The sequence below is a fragment of the Emydura macquarii genome, unplaced genomic scaffold, assembly GCF_026122565.2.
Source record: "Emydura macquarii macquarii isolate MOO-44397 ecotype Brisbane River unplaced genomic scaffold, CSIRO-AGI_Emac_v2 contig_1363, whole genome shotgun sequence".
NCBI classification, from domain to species: Eukaryota; Metazoa; Chordata; order Testudines; family Chelidae; genus Emydura; species Emydura macquarii.
Genome location: NW_027131500.1, coordinates 11,025,795 through 11,046,347, shown reverse-complemented (window position 1 = coordinate 11,046,347; position 20,553 = coordinate 11,025,795). Strand labels below are relative to the sequence as shown.

At 46.7% G+C, this 20,553-nt stretch overlaps 1 protein-coding gene across 7 annotated transcripts in view; it reads right to left on the bottom strand.

The window, feature by feature from the left end:
- NEK1 (NIMA related kinase 1) overlaps positions 1 to 20,553 on the bottom strand; it is a 127,814-nt gene that overhangs the window by 18,286 nt on the left and 88,975 nt on the right. For all 7 annotated transcript variants that reach the window (XM_067551746.1, XM_067551748.1, XM_067551745.1 and 4 more), the window contains 2 exons: positions 14,537 to 14,691; positions 686 to 897 (listed from right to left, as the gene is read on the bottom strand). In XM_067551746.1, the coding sequence (XP_067407847.1) occupies positions 686 to 897; positions 14,537 to 14,691 (367 nt within the window). The remainder of the gene's footprint in view (positions 1 to 685; positions 898 to 14,536; positions 14,692 to 20,553) is intronic.

Genomic DNA, 20,553 nt, shown 5'->3' with positions numbered 1-20,553 from the left:
TTTTATCCTGACCACTTTCTAAATTTTCATATTTGCCTTTTTTAACCAGTACTAAAATACTCTTCATTTAATTAGAATTTTAGAACCTAAATGTAAGACTAAGACTTTAGTACAGCATTTTGTGCTGCTAACATCACACCCTAAAAGCAGCAAGGTAATGGGATTTTCTGAAACTAACTAAATCATATTTTCAGTTCCACTACATTAATAGGTATTTCTAGCAATGGCAAAATTGAAAATCTTCACATCCCTTCTGTGTGTGTGTTAAATAAGCTTAATCCTAATGCAGTTTCTCATTTACTCCAGTCACACCAGCTGCTATTCCAGTCACACCTATGTGACAGGATCATGCACTGTAGGTGGAAAAAGACGACATGCACCAGTATATAGTCTTGGATTTTCCTGAAGATAACAGTTGTAAGTAACAAAGTTACTTCATACTCATTGGTAATCATTGTCCACTGAAGAACGAATATTTCCCTTCAGCACTGGTTATATACTGTGACCCTAAATAAGATTTAATTAGAATTAGAATTTTCCAAATTATACAGAATTAAGCTTCATTTGATTGCAAAATGTCTTTTATACAGACTGTACACCAAAACCCTTTATAGAATTGTTACTGAATTCTGTATTTGTATCACTAACATCAGAAAGAGAAATTACAGATAACCAGAGTTGATACCTGACTGCCATTCTTCATTAAGTACACTTTCACTGCTGTGGTTGTTGTCATCCTCATCATCCAACTCTGTACCATTTATTACGCGTGCTGCAGTATGTGCCTTTAAGGTAGACTCCTCCTCTTCACTGAATTCCTCACTAGGCTGCTCTCTAAGTAACTGTTCCATCGAAGCCTGAAGCTCCTGCAAGTCTGTATCTGCCTCACCAAACATACTGGGATAAGAGAAATATACACAATATATAAAGGTAACACCCTCCAGACAGTTCTCAAAGTTCTTCTAAATCTGAACCAAAATTTTTAGGCATATTCTTGGAAAGGGGGCAATATCTCCCCTCCTCATCTTAGAGCATGTCTACACTTACAAGCTTACAGCAGCAAAGCTGTACCGAAAAAGCTGTGCCACTGGAAGAGTGCTCATGTAGCCGTGTTATGCTGATAGGAGAGAGCTCTCCTGTTAACATAATTAAAACTTGCTCAACAAGTGGTGGTAGCTATGTTGATGGGAGAGCGTCTCCCGCCGATATAGCGCTGTGCACATGAGCGCTTATGCCGGCAAAACTTATGTCACTCAGGGGTGTGTTTTTTGTACATGCCTGAGCGACAAAAGTTTTGCTGATATAAGTGCTAGTGTAGACATGGCCTTACGTAGAAAGGTCACTCCAAACAATGTACTTGTGTAGCAGTCAGACTATGACATTAGCAAATGATACATTCCCATTTTTGCTTAAAGAAAACATCTTGCATTCATTTAGACTGATGTGCTCTTTCTCCTTTATAGCTTGAATACAATGAATAGCAAGAGCCTGCCCTTAGAGAGAACATGGGACTGGGACTTTTTTTTGGCAGAACTCCCATTCTGTGACACCTGAGAGGATCATCTTGCAGATGTAGCACTGCTAGTCTTTGGCTTGCTCCATTTGGCCTGCCCCATCACAATCAAGTGTATGGGGGAGAGAGGGAAACAGCTAAGCGTTAGTTTTGCCTCATGAATAAAGCCCTTAAGTTTTGTTCCACTAAGCAAGAGAAGAGAGGGGAGGGGGAAGTTTTCAGTCACCGTTGCTCCCAAATTAAGATAGCAATGGATAAAACAGGATTGCTGTATATTCTCTAGACTCTAGAGTGAGAAACTGGCCTGTGGACAAGCCTCTGACATTTTCAGAAATAGAAGTGCAAACCAACTGTCTCTCACTGAGGAAAAAGCCAGAATACAGAGTTACACTTATCCTGAGTGAACCTTCACTATAGTAGAACAACTTAATTTGTGAAACATGATTAGCCAAGATGGTAAGGTGCTTGATAAGCAGGAACAGGATAACCTCTGTTTTTTATATCTATATAATAGGAGTACAAAACACCTCAGTCTTTCAAGAACACATTTATACTGTAATATATATATATATATATATATAAGAGTATTTAAATTTAGCAGTAGCTGATGACATTAACTTACTGAGCTATTTTTAGATTTTAAGAGACTTAGCAAAATATTTCTCCACAAGTCTTCAGCCTCTGGTGGTACTTTATTCTTTGCCACGTTCATTTCTGTTCAAACTTAAGTTTAATTGAAACAATTTTACTCTACAATTTTACTTTACAATTTTACTCTACAAAACCAGAACAAAAAAAGATAGTCCCTACCCCCAAACAGTTTACAATCCAAGTATAAGACAGACAACAGACGGAGACAAACGGGGGAGTACAAAGAAATAGACAATACTGGTCAGCATGATAGGCAGTGGTCTCAGCACACCAGCAGCCTAAAGTGTTAAGTTTTTGGTAGGAACCACGGCAAAGGAGGAATTATGGGTAACTTCACAGACATTTACATCCAAGCATGAAGGGCAGCATACGAGAAAGCATAAAGGTGCTTATTTGAAAATTTAACAAAGTGAGTCAATCAGAGGCAAGAGTCAACATCTTGATAGTGAAAGAAAAAGAATAGGCAGAGTGGAGATAGACTGTGAAAGGCTTTCTAAGTGAAGACAAACCCTGTATAACTAATCAGGCAGTTAAAGACAAAAAGACATCCTCAACAATTGGAAGTCAAGTCCTATTGAGAAAAATGGAAAACAAACAAACTCTGGTAAGTCAAATGTAAAAGTATAATTAGACAAGCCAAAAAAGAATTTGAATAACTAGCAAAAAAAAAAAAAATTAAAAAACTGGCTGTTTGTTTGGCAGGCTTCCTGCTTCTGATGTCCTTACAAAAACTATCAGTGGGGCCATTAAAGGAGCACAAGAATAAGAAGGCCATTGCGGAGAAGCTAAATGAGTTCTTTGCATCAGTCTTCACTGCACAGGATGTGAGGGAGCATCCCATATCTTTCTGGGTGACAAATTTGAAGAACTGTTGCAAATTGAGGGGTTGATAGAGGTGGTTTTGGAACAAATACATAAATTAAACAGTAATAAAAGTCATCAGGACCAGATGTTTTTCATGCAAGAGTTTTGAAGGAACTCAAATACGATATTGCAAAACTACTCAATATCACTTAAATCAGCCTCTGTACCAGATGACTGAAAGATACCTAATGTAATGCTGATTTTTAAGTTAGACTCCAGAAGCGACCCTGGCAATTACAGGCCAGTAAGCCTAACTTTAGTACCAGGCAAATTGGTTGAAACTATTATAAAGAACAGAATTATCAGACAAATAGCTGAATATGATTGTTGGGAAACCGTCAACACGACTTTTGTAAAGGGAAATCATGCCTCAACAATCTATCAGAATTCTTTGACTGTGTTAAACATGTGGACAAGAGTGATCCAGTGGCTACAAGGTACTTGGACTTTCTGGTAGTCCTTGACAAGGTCCCTCACGATAGGCTATCAAGAAAAATAAGCAGTCATGGGATAAGAAAGAAGGTCCTCTCATGGATCAGTAATTGGTTATGAGAAAGGAAACAAAGGGTAGGAATAAATGGTCAGTTTTCATAGTGGAGAAAGGTAAATAGCAGGGCCCCCAAGAACCTGGACTAGGACTAGTGCTGTTCAGCATATTCATAAATGATCTGGGAGAAGGATTAAATAGTGAAGTGACAAAATTTGCAGATGATACTAAATTACTTAGTTAAATCCAAAGCAGACTGTGAAGAATTACAAAAGGATCTCACAAAACTGGGTGACTAAAAAAATAGACATGCAAAGTAATGCATATTGGAAAACATAATCCCAACTATACAGAATGATGGGGTCTAAATTAACTGTTACCACTCAAGAAAGATCTTGGAGTCATTGTTGTAGTTCTCTGAAAACATCTGGTCAATGTGCAGCAGGAGTGGGAAAAAAGCTAACAGAATGTTAGGAACCATTAGGAAAGGGATAGATAAAACAGAAAATATGCCATAATCCATGGTATGCCCACACCTTGAATACTTTGTGCAGTTTTGGTCCACCCATCTCAAAAAAGATATACTAGAACTGGAAAGGTACAGAAAAGGGCAACAAAATTATTTGAGGTATGGAACAGCAGGAGAGAGTAAAAAACTGGAACTGTTCATCTTGGAAAAGAGATGACTAAAGGGGGATATTATAGAGGTATATAAAAACATGATATGATGCTGAGAAAGTGAATAAAGAAGAGAGGGTTTCTCACCTTGTGTAGTAAGTGAGATTCTTCAAGATGTGGGTCCCTAGATGATTGCATGCACCTGCGTCTCCAATTGGAGAATTTTGACAGCAGTATTTGGCTGGGCTGCCCATGCGCTCTTCCCATCTCGCGCCTGCGGCAGCAGTTAATTAATGCTGTGCAGCCGCCCCCCCTCCCCACTTTTTTCTCTACTGCTAATTAGAACTCTGAAGTAGAGGAGGGAGAGTAGTGGAGCACCCACAGGGACCCACATCTTGAAGAACAGAGGATTACTCACCTTGGGCAGTAACTGAGGTTCATCGAATGGTATCCCTGTGCTCCACTTTAGGTGACTGAAGAGTAGTACCCTTCAGGGAAAAGGAGGGGCTTCGGAGTTAGGTCTGAATGGATGATAAGATGGTGTGCCAGTCAAGTGTCAGAGGTTGAGTCCTGGTCAGTGACGTGGTGTTGTATGAATGTGTAGGAGGATGTCCAACTGGCTGCTTTACATGTTAGTAATAGGCACATCGTTAAAGAAGGCTACTGATATGGCTACTGCTCTTGTAGAGTGCGTTCTGAGCCGTGGAAGGGGTTGTTGCTACTGTTGACAGTAGCAGAGTTGAATGCAGCCTGAAATCCATTTGGAAAGTTTCTGCTTAGAGATGGGTTTGCTCTTGGAAAGTTCCATGGAGGAGAGAAACAGCTTAGGAGTTTTCCTAAATGTTTTGGTCCGTTCTAGATAAAAGGCTAATGCCCTTCTTGATGTCCAGGGTGTACAATGTCACCTCCTGCCTGTTCTTATGAGGTTTAGGGAAGAATGTGGGAAGATGGATGGCTTAGTTAAATTGGAATGAAGGGCCTTTATGCAAGAATTTGGGATGGGGTCTCAGAGAAACTCTGTTCTTGAGAAAAATCATATATAGTAGGTCTGCCACCAGGGCCCCTATTTCTCTGACATGCCTCGCAGACGTGATGGCTACTAGAAAGGCTACTTTCATGTAAATGTGTAGTAGTGAGCATGTAATCCGGCAGTTTGAATAGTGCACTCGTCAGAGATTGAAGCACTACTGTGAGGTCCCACAGGGGAGTTGGGGCTCTGGGTAGAGTTTACGAACTCCCTGTAGGAATCTTTTAGTAGTTGGTTGAGCAAAGACAAACTCCGTTGTAATTGCTGCCAGGTATACTCATAATGAACTCATCGTGAGGCCCGATTTCTTAAGATAAAGTATATATTCCAGTACTACGGGCAGGGTAGAATTGGTGGCATCGATTTGTTTGTTTAGGCACCACATGTGGAATCTCCTCCATTTGTGGAAGTATGTCTGATTAGTGAGATAATGATATGAAAATATGCATCTTGTAGGTTGAGGGCTGCAAACCAATTCCCCCCATTCCAGTGCAGGAATTACTGCTGCTAAAGTAACCATCCTGAAACGCTGTGTTTTGATTAATTTGTTTAGTTTCCTGAGATCGAGAATGAGTCTCCATCCCCCAGACTTCTTCTGTGTTAAGTAATAAAGGGAATAGGAGCCCTCCCCTCTATGGTGTACCAGCACTGGTTCCACCGCATCTAACTGCGGGAGGTGTTCCATTTCCTGTCTAAGGAATGATTAGTGAGAGGGGTTCCTGAAGAGGGACAGGAAGAGAGGGTGGGTAATGGGGATGGAGAGGAACTGAATAGAATAGTTATTCTTGATCATCTCCAGTACCCATTTGTCTGAAGTGATAGTATGTCAGACCGGATAGAATGGTAGTAGGCAGTCTGTGAAAGGATGGTTCGTGAAGCATGGCCTTAGCAACAATGGTCTGTCAAACCCTTGACCAAATCTTCAAATTTGGTGTTTAGAGGTTGGTTGCTGAAAGACGGAGAGCTGCGAAGAGTTTGATATTTGCTTTGGTGGTCTTTGCCTATATCTTGGAGGATCATACTGTCTCTGGTTGTGTGTACACAGAGCTTGTCTAGGATGTTGTGATGTGTAATACTTGCCTTGTTTGCATTTTGTTGAAGTTGTATAGATGCCTAGAGAGCTAAGATTGGCTCTCGAGTCCATTAAGGAGTGAAGTGACTTGTCAGTCTTACTGGCTAACAGCTTTAGACCCTTGAAAGGAAGGTCCTCTACTTTAGATTGCACCTCCCTTGAAAACCTGGACAGGTGCAGCCAGGAGGCCCAGTGCATTACTATGGCAGTTGCGATGGTCCTTGCCGCTGTGTCAGCAGAATCCAGTGATGCCTGAAGGGCTGTTTGAGCTATAAGATGGCCTTCAATAATGAGTGATGTAAATTGCTCTCTCTTTTCCTCTGGTAGGTCAATAAAGTCTTCTAACTTCAAATATGTCATGTGGTCACATTTTGCTACAAGAGCTTCATAATTGACAATCTAAACTGTAACGTCACTGATGAGTAGGCCTTGTGGCCAAGTGGATGCAGCTTTTTTCCATTCCTTATCATAAGGTGTAGTCCTGGAATAACGTTTCCTGCCTCTTTCGTTAACCACATCCAACACAAGAGTTTGGTTGGGGTTGGGAAAATAAAAATTCTAACCCCTTCAAAGGGACGTAATTTTTTTGTTCGCCCTCTTACTCATAGGTGGGATTGTGACAGGGTTTTGCCAGATGGTTGTGGCAGGTTCCAGAATGGCCTTGTTTATGGGCAAGGCAATTTTGGAGGATATCGATGTATGGAGTATGTCCAACAGCTTATGCTGATTTCGTAACCTCTTCAAGAGGGATTTGTAGTGTGTCAACTATCCTTTTAAACAGTTCCATGAGACTGAGGAGAGGAATCTGTCAGAAGGCATCTTTGGTGGTTGGTCACCAGGTTGTGGTCCTGGGTCTGAGGCAGGCTGAAGGGACTTCTCCATGAGAATAAGTTTAAGTTTGAGGTCACTTGTTTTTCTTGTACGGGACTTCAGGCTAACGCAATGGGTGCACTTTTGTGGTACATGGTCTCTCTCAAGCACCTGATGCATTGTGAATGGCCATCAGAAATGGGAATTGCCTCACAGCGAAAGAGGCAACATTTAAATCCAGGAGAACTTGGCATTTCAAAGGGAAGAAAGAAAACTTTTTATTTTTTTAAATGGGTAGAAAGTCTTAGTTAACTAATCTAGCCATACAAATAACAGTAATCTATTATCTACAAAAGGCTGTAACAATCACTTCTGAGGTAAATCAATGAAGACACTGCCAGAGCTCTGATTCTGACCAAGGGTGATTGAGAAGGAACTGAAAGGAGAGGAGGCCACACAGTACTAATTAACTGTTGCTGCAAGCAAGAGACAGGGAGAGTGCACGTGCGGCCCAGCCAGATACTACTGTCAAAATTATCTGACTAGAGGAGCAGAGGCACATCACCTAAAGCACAGCACCCACAGGGACTCCACTCAAACAAGTGCTATTTATCCCTTCACAGGGGGTCACTCAATTAAATTAATAGGCAGCAGGTTTAAAAACAAACAAAAAGAAGTACTTCCCAGAACACAGAGTCAACCTGTGGAACTCGTTGCCTGGAAACGTTGTGAAGGCCAAAACTGTAACTGGGTTCAGAAACAATTAGTTAAGTTCATGAAAGGTAACTCCATCAATGGCTATTAGCCAAGATGGCTAGGGACAACTCCATGTTGTGAGTATTCCGTCCCTAAGCCTCTGACTACCAGAAGCTGGGACTGGCAACAGGGGATGGATCACTCAATGATTGCCCTGTTCTGTTCATTCCCTCCAAAGCATCTAGCAGTGGCCACAGTCGGAAGACACAACATTGGGCTAGATGGACCACTGACCTGATGCAGTATGGCCAGTCTTACGTTCATATGCAACAGAGAAGGGGGAGAGCCAAGGGACTGATGCAAAGAGAAGGTGTGAAAGAGTAGAAGCAATGGGGAAGGATAACAATCTTTGCAGCACTATTCTGGATGCACATGAGTGCAGCAAGATTGCATTTATTCAAGTCACACTAAACGATGTTACAATAATCAAAACACAAGATGATGAGAACCTGGATGAGAGAGAGAATATGAGCTAACTGCTTATGTTAAGGGACCATTCAAGGTGAAGTGGTCTTTGAATGGTCCATTAGAATATATGTTAACTACTTATGCTAAACTATTTGTTCAACCTTGTATTTAGCTGTGACACTCAAAGTAACGTTTCCAGACCTGAGGAAGAGCTCTGTGTAGCTCAGAAGCTTGGTTCTCTGACCAACAAAAGTTGATCCAATAAAAAACGGTTACTAACCTTTCATAACTGTTGCTCTTCGAGATGTGTTGCTCGTGTACATTCCATATCAGGGTATAACGTGCCCTCCTGCATGGCTGTCAGAGAATTTTTGCCTAAGTGGTATCTGTAGGGGTCGCTCTGGCGCCCTCTGGAGCCCTGCGCTCACGCAGTGGTATGAGAGGTGCCACCGGCCCAGTGCCCCTCAGTTCCTTCTTGCTGTCAATTCTGACAGTGGGGATGGAGGGCAAAGTCATAGAATGGACATGCGCAACACATCTATAAAAGGTTAGTAACCGGTTTTTCCTCTTCGAGTGCTTGCTCATGTCAATTCCATGTTAGGTGACTCACAAGCAGTATCCCTGGGAGGTGGGCTCAGAGATCATGGATGTGCTGCTTCAAGGACTGCTCTACGAAAGCTGGTGTCATCCCAGGCCTGTTAGGTGATAGTATAATGCGATGTGAAAGTATGAAATGAAGACCCTGTAGCAGCTCTGCAGAGGTCTTGGATCGACATCTGAGCCAGGAAGGCTGCCAATGTGGCTTGCGCCCTGGTTAAGTGAGCTGTTACAATCACTGGCGCAGACACTTTTGCTTGCTGTTAACATAACTTGATGCAAGCAGTTATCCACAAGGAGATTCTCTGGAAGGAGACCAGGAGACCTTTAATCCTTTTTGCCACTGTGATGAAAAGCTGCATTGACCTTCGAAAGGTTTTAATCCTTTCGATGTAGAAGGCCAAGGCCCGTCTAACTTCTAGAGTGTGCAACCTACACTCCTCACTGGATCTGTGTGGTTTGAGGAAGAACAAAGGCAGGAATATATCCTGGTTATTGTGGAACTGTGACACCACCTTTGGTAAGAAAGCTGGGTAGGGTTGCATCTGGATTTTCGTCTTTTTAAAACACTGTGTAAGGTGGTTCCAAGGTGAGAGCTCTGATCTCGGAAACTCTTTGTGCTGAGGTGATCGCCACCAGGAAGGAAACCTTCCAAGAGAGGAGAAGCAGAGAGCAGGATGCTAATGGCTCAAAGGGGGAGGTAGGGAACCTTGAAAGGACTAGATTCAGGTTTCAACAAAGAATAGGATATCTGACTTGTATAAAAGTCTCAAGGCCTTTTAAGAACCTGATCATCATATCATGGGAGAAACCTGATCTACTCGGGACTGGAGGATGGAAAGCCGAAATAGCTACCAAGTGACCCTTAAGTGACCAAAGAGCTAGGCCTTGATGCTTGAGTTGTAATAGGCAATCCAGTACGGACTGAACTGAGCTTTGGTGAGGAGAAAGGTTCCAGTCCGGGCCCAACAGGAAATCTTCTTCCACTTGGCCAGGTATGTTGGTCTGGTAGAAGGCTTTCTGCTGCCCATGAGAACCTCCTGAACTTGTGCTGAGCAAACCTGCTCCTCTGCATTCAGCCATGCAGCAGCCACGCTGTCAGGTCCAGATGCAACAAATAGGCATGGTCCTGGGACAGAAGGTCTGGCCGAAGTGGCAGTGCTAGCAGAATTGCTGTTGACAGTTCCAACAGGGAGCCGAACCAATGCTGTTGTGGCCATGCTGGGGCTATCAGTATCATGATCACCTTGTTCCGCTTCATCTTCAACGGGATCCTGTGCAACAGTGGAACCGGGGAAAAGGCATAAAAGCAGCATCCCGCCCAGGAGAGCAGGAAGGCATTGGATGGAGAGTCTCTGGCAAGGCCGCGGACGGAGCAGAACTTGTGTCACTTTCTGTTCTGTCTGGACATGAACGGATCCCACTTGGGGAGTCCCACACCTTTGGAAAGTCCTGTTAACCTCTGGGGGCAGTGACCACTCGTGACGAGACCAAAAGGATCTGCTAAGGAGTTCTGTTGGTGCATTCCTGGTGCCTGAGTGATGTGAAGCTACAATGTGGATGGCATTCTGCATGCAGAAGTCCCATAAGCAGATAGCCTCTTGGCACAAGGGTGATGACCAAGCACAGTCTTGCTTGTTGATGTAAAACATTGCGACGGTATTGCCCATCAGAATCTGGACTACTTGGCCAGCCAGGCAGGGAAGGAACACCTGACAAGCCAGGTGTACCGCCCAGAGCTCCCTGACATTTATGTGGAGGGAGCAATCTCCCTGCATCCAGAGTCCCTGAGGTTGTTGAAGCGAGCTCCCCATCCCAAATCGGAAGCAACAGAGACCAGCTTCACTGAGGGGAGGGGGCGGGGCAAGAAAGGTGAGGGTTCGTCCACCAAGTTAGGGATGACCAGGTGTGCAGTGGAACTGTGACCACAAGGGCCAGACTGTGCCTGCTGGGAATGTAGAATGACTCTACCCATGACTAGGGGTCGAAGACATAGATGAGCATGCTGGATCATGTATGTGCAAGCTGCCATGTGTCCCAGCAGTCTGAAGCATGACCGAGCCGTCATGATCATGTAAGACTGAACGTCTCTAATGAGATCCAATGTGACTTGGAACTGGGACTCTGGAAAAAAGGCGTTGGCCTGTGTGGAGCACTCCTATGAACTCTATCCATTGAACAGGGGACAGAGTTAATTTTTGCTCCTTCATGAGCAGGCCCAGATTTTGACAGGTGGATCTCATGAGACTGAGGCTGTGCTGGACCTGAGACTGTGACTTGCCCTTGATGAGCCATTTGTCAAGATATGGGTAAATTTGCACCCCTTGACGCCTCTGGTAAGCCATACGTTTTGTGAAAATCATGGGGTGGAAGAGAGGCCAAAGGGAAGCGCCATCAATTAGTACTGTTGTTGGCCAACCACAAACCAGAGAAATCTCCTGTGGCCTTGGAAAATGGAAATATGCGTCCTTTAAGTCAACATCGGCATACCAGTCCCATGGATCCAGAGAAGGGATGATGGAGGCTAGGGAGACCATGTGGAACTTCAACTTCTTGAGATACCTGTTGAGGCGATGCAGGTCCAGGATGGGTCCGAGACCTTCTTTGGCCTTCGGTATAAGAAAGCATCGGGAGTAAAACCCTTTCCTTCTCATGTCTTGAGGAACTTCCTCCATAGCCCCTACCTGTAGGAAGGTTTCCATCTCTTAAATGAGAAGTTGCTCATAAGCAGGGTCCCTGAAGAGGGATTTGGGGGGGGGGGGGGGGACGACGACGACGACGACTGAAGAAAACTGCAGGATGTAACTATCTGATATGGTGTTGAGGACCTAACAGTCCGATGTAATTTGGGCCCATACAGAAAGGAAGGGGAACAATCGGTTCAAGAATAAAAGAGGGGGATGGATCCTAAGACCAGACCTAGACACTGTCCTTGGGCTCAAAACACCTGCTGCAGGCCACCCTGATGGCGTGGCAGGGCCCGACTGGATGGCAGAGTAGGAAGAAGTGGGACAGTGATGCTTAAACCCCTTATCTCTGTCCCTTCTCTTATAGGTTCCTTGCCGCAGCTGATCCAAATATCTAGGTGGTGACTGTGGTGGCCGGAGCTGTCTCCTAGATGTCTGCAGTGTATACAGGCCAAGGGATTGTAAAGTGGCTGTGGAGTCTTTCAGGCCATGAAGTCTGATATCAGTCTGCCCTGAAAATAGGGCGTTCCCCTCAAATGGGAGATCCTGCATAGATTGCTGTACCTTCTGATACAATCCCGAAGATTGCGGCCAGGAACACCGCTGCATGGGTACTACTGAGGCTATTGACCTGGCTGCAGAATCAGCAGCACAGTTTGGAGAGAGGCTCTAGCCACTGTCTTGCCCTCCTCCAAGATACACACAAATGCCTGCCTGGTGTCCTGTGGCAGAGAATCCTTGAATTTGGCTATGGAGTCCCAAACGTTATAATTGTATCTCCCCAGCAGAACCTGCTGATTGGAGATTCTGAGTCAAAGACTGGCTGTGGAATAAATCTTTCTGCCAAACAAGTCCAACTTCTTAGTGTCCTTGTTCTTAGGCATCAAACTTGCCTGTCCCTGAATGTCCCACTCATTCACCACAGCCGTCACCTGGGATCCAGGGGATGGGTGGGAGAACGGGTATTCATATCCTCTGGCCAGAACATAATATTTCTTCTCGGCCCTTTTAGATAGTGGCAGCAAGGAGGATGGGGTCTACCAAATAGCTTTGACAAACTCCAGCACCTCTTTGTGTACTGGCAATGTGACTTCAGCCAGTGCTGTGACTGCCAGGATGTCAAAGAGGCTGTCTGTAGGCTCTATGAGTGTCTCAGCCTCCAAGCACAGGTTGGACACAATCTTTTTAAGGAGTTCTTGATGGGCCTGAAAAATCATCTGGTGGTATTGGAAGAGCCAGGCCGGCCACCACCCTGTCCAGGGATGTGGACAACAATGGTAATGCTGAGGGAGGGAGTGGTGCCTCCTCCTCTTCAAGAAGAGGAGTCTCTACCTCTGGGTCCTGTGGTTTGGTACCACTATTGTCCAGGTCCTGCACCAGGTGGGTCAGTGCTACTGATTATTTTCTGGACCCGGCTGGGGAAGACTGGAGTGAGTAGGATCCTGGTGGCACCAGGATCCCCCATGGGTTCCAGTACGGCCACTGGACAGGCCATTGTCCTTGAGGCCAGGCCCCCACTGCCAGGCCAGAACTGAAAAGTGGTATGCCCATCGATCTGTGTTTCTGAGGCTGGTGACTTGACTCTCCCTCTGACTACAAAGAGGACAGTTTCTCCCTCGGGGATCATGGTGGAGCTGACCATGGCTCCTCCTGTCAGCTGTAGTGCATAACTGGGGAGAGGTGCTGGGGAGATGGTGATCAGCGACAGGATTCCCAAGCGGTACCGTGTTGGAAGGGAGTGGTGCTAAGATGGCAGTGTGTGACGAGGCGTGAGGCCATGTGGTGCCAGGGATCAGTGCCAGGGGTCCGGCGATCATCGTCATGCTACCAGTGACTGGTGCTGCGAGGGCAATGACTGGTACCGGGGAGACCGACGATATGTAGCTGGTAAATGTGTCATCCAGCTCGGAGACTGAGAGCGCAGTTCCAGGCTCAAGACGGCAGAGACCTTCATTGTGGCACCAGAAATCTTGGCCAATGTGTTGTGGACCAGTGCGGAGATGGGGAACAGCGCTGGTCAACTGACCACTGTGGTGGCCCCATTGAGGGTTTACCCCCAGAGATGGGGGGCCTTTACTGGCTCTGGTGCCGAGGGTAAGGCCAGCAAAGTGAGAGGCACTGGAAAAGCCATCAAGTCCCTGACTGCTTGAAAGGCCTCGGCGTCGATGGCACCGTTAGGTGGAGGGGCCCCCTTCCACTCCCAGGACGCAGGTGGGGCTCCCTCAAACAGCCCTGGGAAGAAAGGCTGGCTCTAGCCACTCTGCAGCAGGCAATTGACTCAATGCAGATCCTTTGCCCGACCCTAACTTCTTAGAGTTGAGGAGGGCTCTCTGCCAACCAGGCACTCTGCACTGACTGCTGAAGTACTTGGCGCCGAGTCTGAGCGGGTGGGTTCTGAGGCCGGTCTGAGTGCCGCCTCCATTAACAGGGCTTTCAGGAGAATGTCCCTGTCTTTCTTAGCCTGAAGACTTTGCAAATCTTGCACTTATCCCCCATGTGTTTTTCCCTAAACACTTTAAACAACTTATGAGGATCACTGAGTGGGAAGGGTTTATGGCAAACAGAACACGGTTTGAACACAGGGACCGGAGCATGTCCCATCCCTGGGTGAACATCCCTGAAAGGATCACTCTCTCTCTCTTCCCCTATTTACAAGAACTATTAACTATCTATGAAAAGAACTACTAGGCACTTGTGAACGCAAGACAGAAAGCCATTCCAACAACCGTCCTGGGTGGAAAGAAGGAACTGAGGGGGGTTCAGGGCTGGTGGCGCCTCATATACCAGTGCATGAGCACGGGGCTCCAGAGGGTGGCAGAGTTGGCCCTATGGATACCACTAAGGCAAAAAATCTCCAATAGCCATGCACAGATGCATGCACAAACCCTAATGTGGAATCTACATGAGCAAGCACTCGAAGAAAAGATATTACCTCACCCACCTATACTTCTATTTTAACAGTTATTTTCTAGTGTCTTTTGGTTAACTGAAGAGGTCCTTATCTCTCCATATTTTTTGCAATACTTTGTAAAAATTTTATGCTCACATGTCTTCAGAATCAGAATGCCCTTCTTTGACTTGATCATCTTCCATATCATCTATTTCAAGATTGTCTTGATGTTGTACGTCTGCTACACTGGGAACGTCAACTAGTGTTCTGTACAACTTGGAAAGATCTGGGAGTGAACATGTTCTCAACATCTGAAAAGATCATAAAAGACTTCACATTAGGATATTCAGTAACAAACAAGAAACAGAACTGGAAATTAAAGATCAAATCAAAGTATGAATAATTGTTTTGATACCCTACATAAAATATAGAAAAACTCTACACAATTAGTAAATTAAATTTGCAACATATGAGAACGCAAGTTTTGCCTTTCCACTAAAACGGGAAGTGTTCCTTTTACTTTAAATGTTGAGAAGGTCTGATGAAACTCAGAACACACAAACTGATTCATATTTTTATTTTACATAAAACTGTTCATTCTCTTGCTATTTATCTTTTTTAAAAAAGGAGGGTAACTGTACTGAGGTAAAAATGAATTACATTGGACAAACACATACATTAGGTCAGGTACAGATATTTCCTAAAAAGGTCATTATCAGATCACTATTAGCATAAAACCAACTCTACAAAATAAATTTCTCAACTAAGTTATTAAAACCACCTTGGAGAATTAAAATGGAAAACTTAAAAAACGGTTACTAATCTTTCGTAATTGTTGTTCTTCGAGATGTGTTGTTCGTGTCCATTCCATGTTAGGTGTGTGCATGCCACATGCACAGTCGCTGGATATTTTTCCCTTAGTGGTATCCAAAGGGCAGGCTCTAGCACTCTCTGGGGTCGCATGCATATGTGCCGGTAAAAGGATCGCCACTGGCCCCTCACCCTCTCAATTCCTTTCTTGCCAGTAACTTTGGCAGAGGGGTAAGGAGCTTGGGTCATGGAATGGACAGGACCAACACATCTTTCATCCATTCAATTTTAGGTGATTCACAAGCAGTACCCCCAGTGGTGGGTTCAGAGTTCATGGACGTCTTGATTGCAACACTGCTCTCCCGAAACTGGCACCGTCACGGACCTGTTGGGTGATAGTGTAGTGGGGCGTGAAGGTATGGACAATCATACTGCAGCCCTGCAGATATCCTGGATTGGTATCTGCGTGAAAAACTCTGCTGATGAAGACTGGGCTCTCATGGAATTAGCAGTCATGATGGCCAGAGGTGGAACCTTTGCCTGCTCTGGGAAAAAGACTGGCAGGAAAATGTCCTGATTGTTATGGAATTGTGACACTGCCTTTGGTAGGAAGGCTGGGTGGGGGTGCAGTCGAACCTCGTCCTTGAGAAACACCATATATAAAGGGGTTCTGACCTCAGAGCTTGATCTCTGAGACCCTTCCAGTTGAAGTGATTGCCACCAAGAGCCGACCTTCCAAGAGAAAAGCAGTAAGGAGCAGGATGCCAACTGCTCAAAGGGAGACCAAAGCTTTGACAGAACCAGGTTCAAGTCCTATGAGGCAATTGGGTCACGAACTTGCAGGTAGAGTCTTCCCAAGCTCTTGAGGAATCTGCCCATCTTCTTGTGGGAGAAGACTAAGCTGCCCTGTACCGGAGGGTGGAAGGTCGAGATGGCTGCCAAATGAACCTTGACTGATGATAGAGCCAAACCTTGATGTTTTAAGTAGAACAGATCATCTAAGATGAACTACAGGGAAGACTAAGCTGGAGAAAGATTCCTTTCAGTGGCCCAACAAGCAAAAGTTTCCACTTAACCAAGTAGGTAGCCCTCGCAGAAGGTTTTCTGCTATCTAACAAGACTTGCTGGAACTGAACATGCAGCAACCATGCCGTCAGGTATAGGGAGGTGAGGTAAGAGTCAGGTGAAGCAACTGACCATGGTCTTGTGAAATAAACTCCAGGTGCAATCGAAGTGCTATGGGCCTGCCACTGCAAATTCAAGCAGCATGCCAAACTAATGCTCACGGGGCCACACCAGGACTATCATGACAATTGTCACCTTGTCCCTCTTCATCTTTAGGAGGATCTTGTAAACTAAGGGGATCGGTGGGCAGGTGTACAGCAGATCATCTGTCCACGATAGCAGGAAAGCATTGGAAAGAGAGCCCTTACTGAGCCCTTGCATTGAACAGAAACAATGGCATTTCCTGTTCTGCCTGATGGCGAACAGGTCTACCTGGGAGTCCCTCACCTCCGGAAGTTAACTCTTACAACTGCCAGGTGAAGAGACCACTTATGGCAAAAGGAAAAGGACTTGCTGAGGTGATCCACCAACACATTCCAGTTTCCTGGGAAGTATGAGGCCTCTAAGTGAATGGCGTGCTTCACATCGAAATCTCACAGTTGGAGGGCCTCTTGACACAGTCCTGTGTCTGAGGATTGAGCTCCCCCCCCTTGCTTGCTGATGTAAAACATCAAGGTGATGTTGTCTGTCAAGATCTACATGACCTTGTCTGAGAGCTGAGAGAGAAACACCTTGCAGGTCAGGTGAATCGCCCCGAGTTCCCTGATGCTTATGCACAGGGAAAGTTCTTCCTGGGAGTAAAGACCCTGGGTCCTGAGACTGGTGATTGGGCTCCCCACCCCAGGTCTGACACATCTGATGCCAAGGTCACTGTTGGATACAGGGCCATGAAAGGTATACTTTACATCACAGAACACAGGTCTGACCACAAAGTCAGAGAAGCTAAAACTGGCGATGGAATCGTGAGTACTGAGTCCATATGGTGTCTGTTCAGGGAGTAGACTGATGCCAGCCATATCTGTAGGGATCTGAAGTGTAGCCGCACGTACTGCACCACATAGGTACATGCTGCCATGTATCCTAGCAACTGGAGGCACACCCGGGTGGTCGTAAGCAGGTGAGCTGACACTTGAGCGACCAGATCTGAAATAGTTCAGAACCTGGCCTCCAGTAAGTAGACTCTGGCCTGAGAAGAGTTGAGTATTTCCCCGATAAATTCTACTCTCTACACCTCTATACTCTGGTTCATTTAACAACAGACCCAACACCCGAAAGATAGCTCATACTATGCCAATGTTGTGCTGGACCTGAGCCTTTGGCTTTTGGGATTAGGAAGTATCGGAAGTAGAACCCCTTCCCTCTCAAGTCTTTAGGGACTTCCTCTACAGTCCTCACCTGTAGGAGGGCTTGCACTTCCTGGATGAGAAGCTGCTCATGAGAAGGATCCCGGAAGATGGGCAGGTTTGTGGGTGGGACAGAGGAATAGATACAAACTGAAGGGTGTACATCACTGAAGGGTGTATCCAATAGTCTAATGTTATGGAAGACCATGCAGGATAGAAGGGCGATGGCAGTCCAGAAAAAAAGGGGGGGGATGGATCCTGATCTGAGACTGGTAATTTGTTCTCAGAAGTATCTTCAAAGGACTGCCTGTTCTCACCGGGGTACTGACTTGAGCCTAATGGGGAAGCTGAAGTAGAAGGCAAGGATAGATGGTATTTGTAGCCATTGCCTTTTCTCCTATAGGTTTTGTACCTGGGTGGCCCAGAAAACCATGGAGGCTGCTGGGGCCTGAAATGCTTTCCAGAGGTTGGGGGCGTATACAGGCCTAGGGAGCAGAGCATGCCCCTAGAGCAGAGGTCCCCCAAGTGTGGGGTGTGTCCCCCTAGGGAGGTGGAGGAACCTTTGGGGGGCACAGCAGGGCCTGGGCCAACCCCCACGAGATGGGGAGGAAGCGCCACCCATCCCCACTCCACTCCCATCTCTCACTCCAGGCCCAACTCCCGGCTGCAGCTCTAGCCCTCACCCTGTCCCCAGCCACAGCTCTGGCCCCAGCTCCCAGTCCTCAACCGTGGCTTTGGCCCCAATCCTGGTCCCAGCTACTGATTGCGGCTGGGATGGTGTGTACCAGATGGGGGGGGGCATGACCCCAAAAGTTTGAGTGGTGGCATCCCCCTTGGCTGTTGGGAGACTGCAATAGATATCCTCTCCAGCGGGTCTGACTCTGCATCAGAGACCGAGCTGTGACTCTTGGCCAGAGGTGTCGAGGCCGCAGACTGTTTCCCTGAGGATTGGAGGGAATAAGGTCCTGTGGCCACAGGGAACCCCCATAAATTCCAAAAGGGCCATTGAGTCAGCCACTGTCCTTGAGGCCATCCTGGAGCAGCCAGGTAGGGACCCTGGTCCTGACCCCCAGGTCAATGTGGCTGGCTAGGGTAGGGTGCTGATGTTTTATCCTCCCCTACGGAATCGGACTCGCTCCCTGACGACCAATAACGGCCCAGTCCTGACCACTTTCCTGCCGAGTGGTGCCAAGGAGAGCGGTATCAGTATCTAGCCTCCCGAGACTTCTGGTGCTCCGGCAACTGCCACCCCCATGATGGGGAGCAGGATACTGTGACCGGCAGTGGCGTTCCCCAGACCAGTGCCAAGCCACAGAAGCCCTCCGTTGGGAGGAGGAGTGGGAGCAGTGCCGCACCACAGGCGAGTACCTCAGTACTGAAGATCAGTGATGGCGCTGATCATCTCTGGGGGAGCGTCTTGGGACCGGTGACTGGGTTCTGCGTCATGAGCGCATGAGCGAACTTGACGGCACCGGGGAACACAACTGGTGCTGACTCCTCGGTGGCAATCGTCTACTGGACCTTGAGCAAGACCGGCGCTGCCCAGCTGAGTCTGTGCCGGTGACCAGGAACGTTGCTGAGACGATGACACAATGCCCCCGCTGACGGCATTCTCTCTCCAGTGATCTGACCAGTGACGGGGAACGAATCCTTGGAGATCAGTGCCTGGATGGAGGGGACCATCTCCTCAGTGATCTGGCTCGTGGAGAGGCATTGCAAGGCTCCGGAGAGCTGGGCAGTCATTGAGGGGCTTCCCTTTCAACACCAATGCTGTCTTCTCCTGCCCCATCCAGGGCAAAGGGGTCAGAGGCAAAGGCAGCACCATTAAGTCTCTTGCTGCTTGAAATGCCTCCAGAGTCAACGGCACCACGACGGCTGCGAAGGGCCTTTTTCACTCTCCGGAGTTGGAGGCGGCTCCCTTGGGGGACTGAGGGTTCTAGGCAGCAACCTCTGCCCCTGAGGAGTCTGCTCGGCCTGATGGCTAAGGCCCTGCACTCAACTCCGCTTCCTTAGCCTTCTTAGGTGTGGGGGAGCGACCCCTCTCTGGGTGCTGTTTCTTCTACTTTTTCGTTGATGGCAAAGCAGAAGATCGGTGCCGTGGAAGCTCTGGTGCCAGAGGGGCACTCTGCATCAACATGGTACTTGGCACCGAGAATGAGTGGGACGGCTCCGAGGCTGGTCTTAAGGCAGCCTCCATCAGTAGGGTCTTTAGATGAATTTCCTGCTCCTTCTGAATCGCTGGCCTGAACGCCTTGCAGATACGGCACTTGTCCTTCCGATGCAATTTCCTGAAGCACGTCAAATAACTATTGTGAGGGTCGCTAAGTGGGAAGGGCTTGCCATGAGTCTTACAGGGCTTGAAGCCTGGAGATCGGGACATGTTCTGCTGCTGGGCAGAGGTCTCTAATGGGACTAAATCTAAACTAAACTATTTACAACTACTTATCTATAATACACTAAACTATTTCTACTTAACAACTACTTAAGAACACTTAAAACTAAAACGCTAAGAGGCACTTGAGGATTAAGCAAGCAATGAACGCAGTTCCAGTAACTGTCAGTGGCGGAAAGAAGGAACTGAGGGGGCATAGGGCTGATGGCACCTTATGTACCGTGACATGGGCACAGGGGGCACCAAAGCCGGCCCTAAGGGTACTGCTAAGGGGAAAAACATTCCGGTAACCGTGCATGAGGGCAAGCACACACCTACAACAGAATCGACATGAGCAAGCACTCTAAGAACACAGCCCTGCAACATATCAACTATTTCGAATCCTCCTGATAAAACCCTATACTCTGGCTGGTGAAGTTAAAGCAGTTCCCCCAAGTGACAAAACCCTCTACCCAGGCCCGTTGACAGGAATTCCCAACCCCATGGCAGAACAGCCCTGTCCCTTTTGCCTGTGGCCCCCCACACAGTCTGCCCGAGACACAGCCCTCTTTGTGTCCCTCACC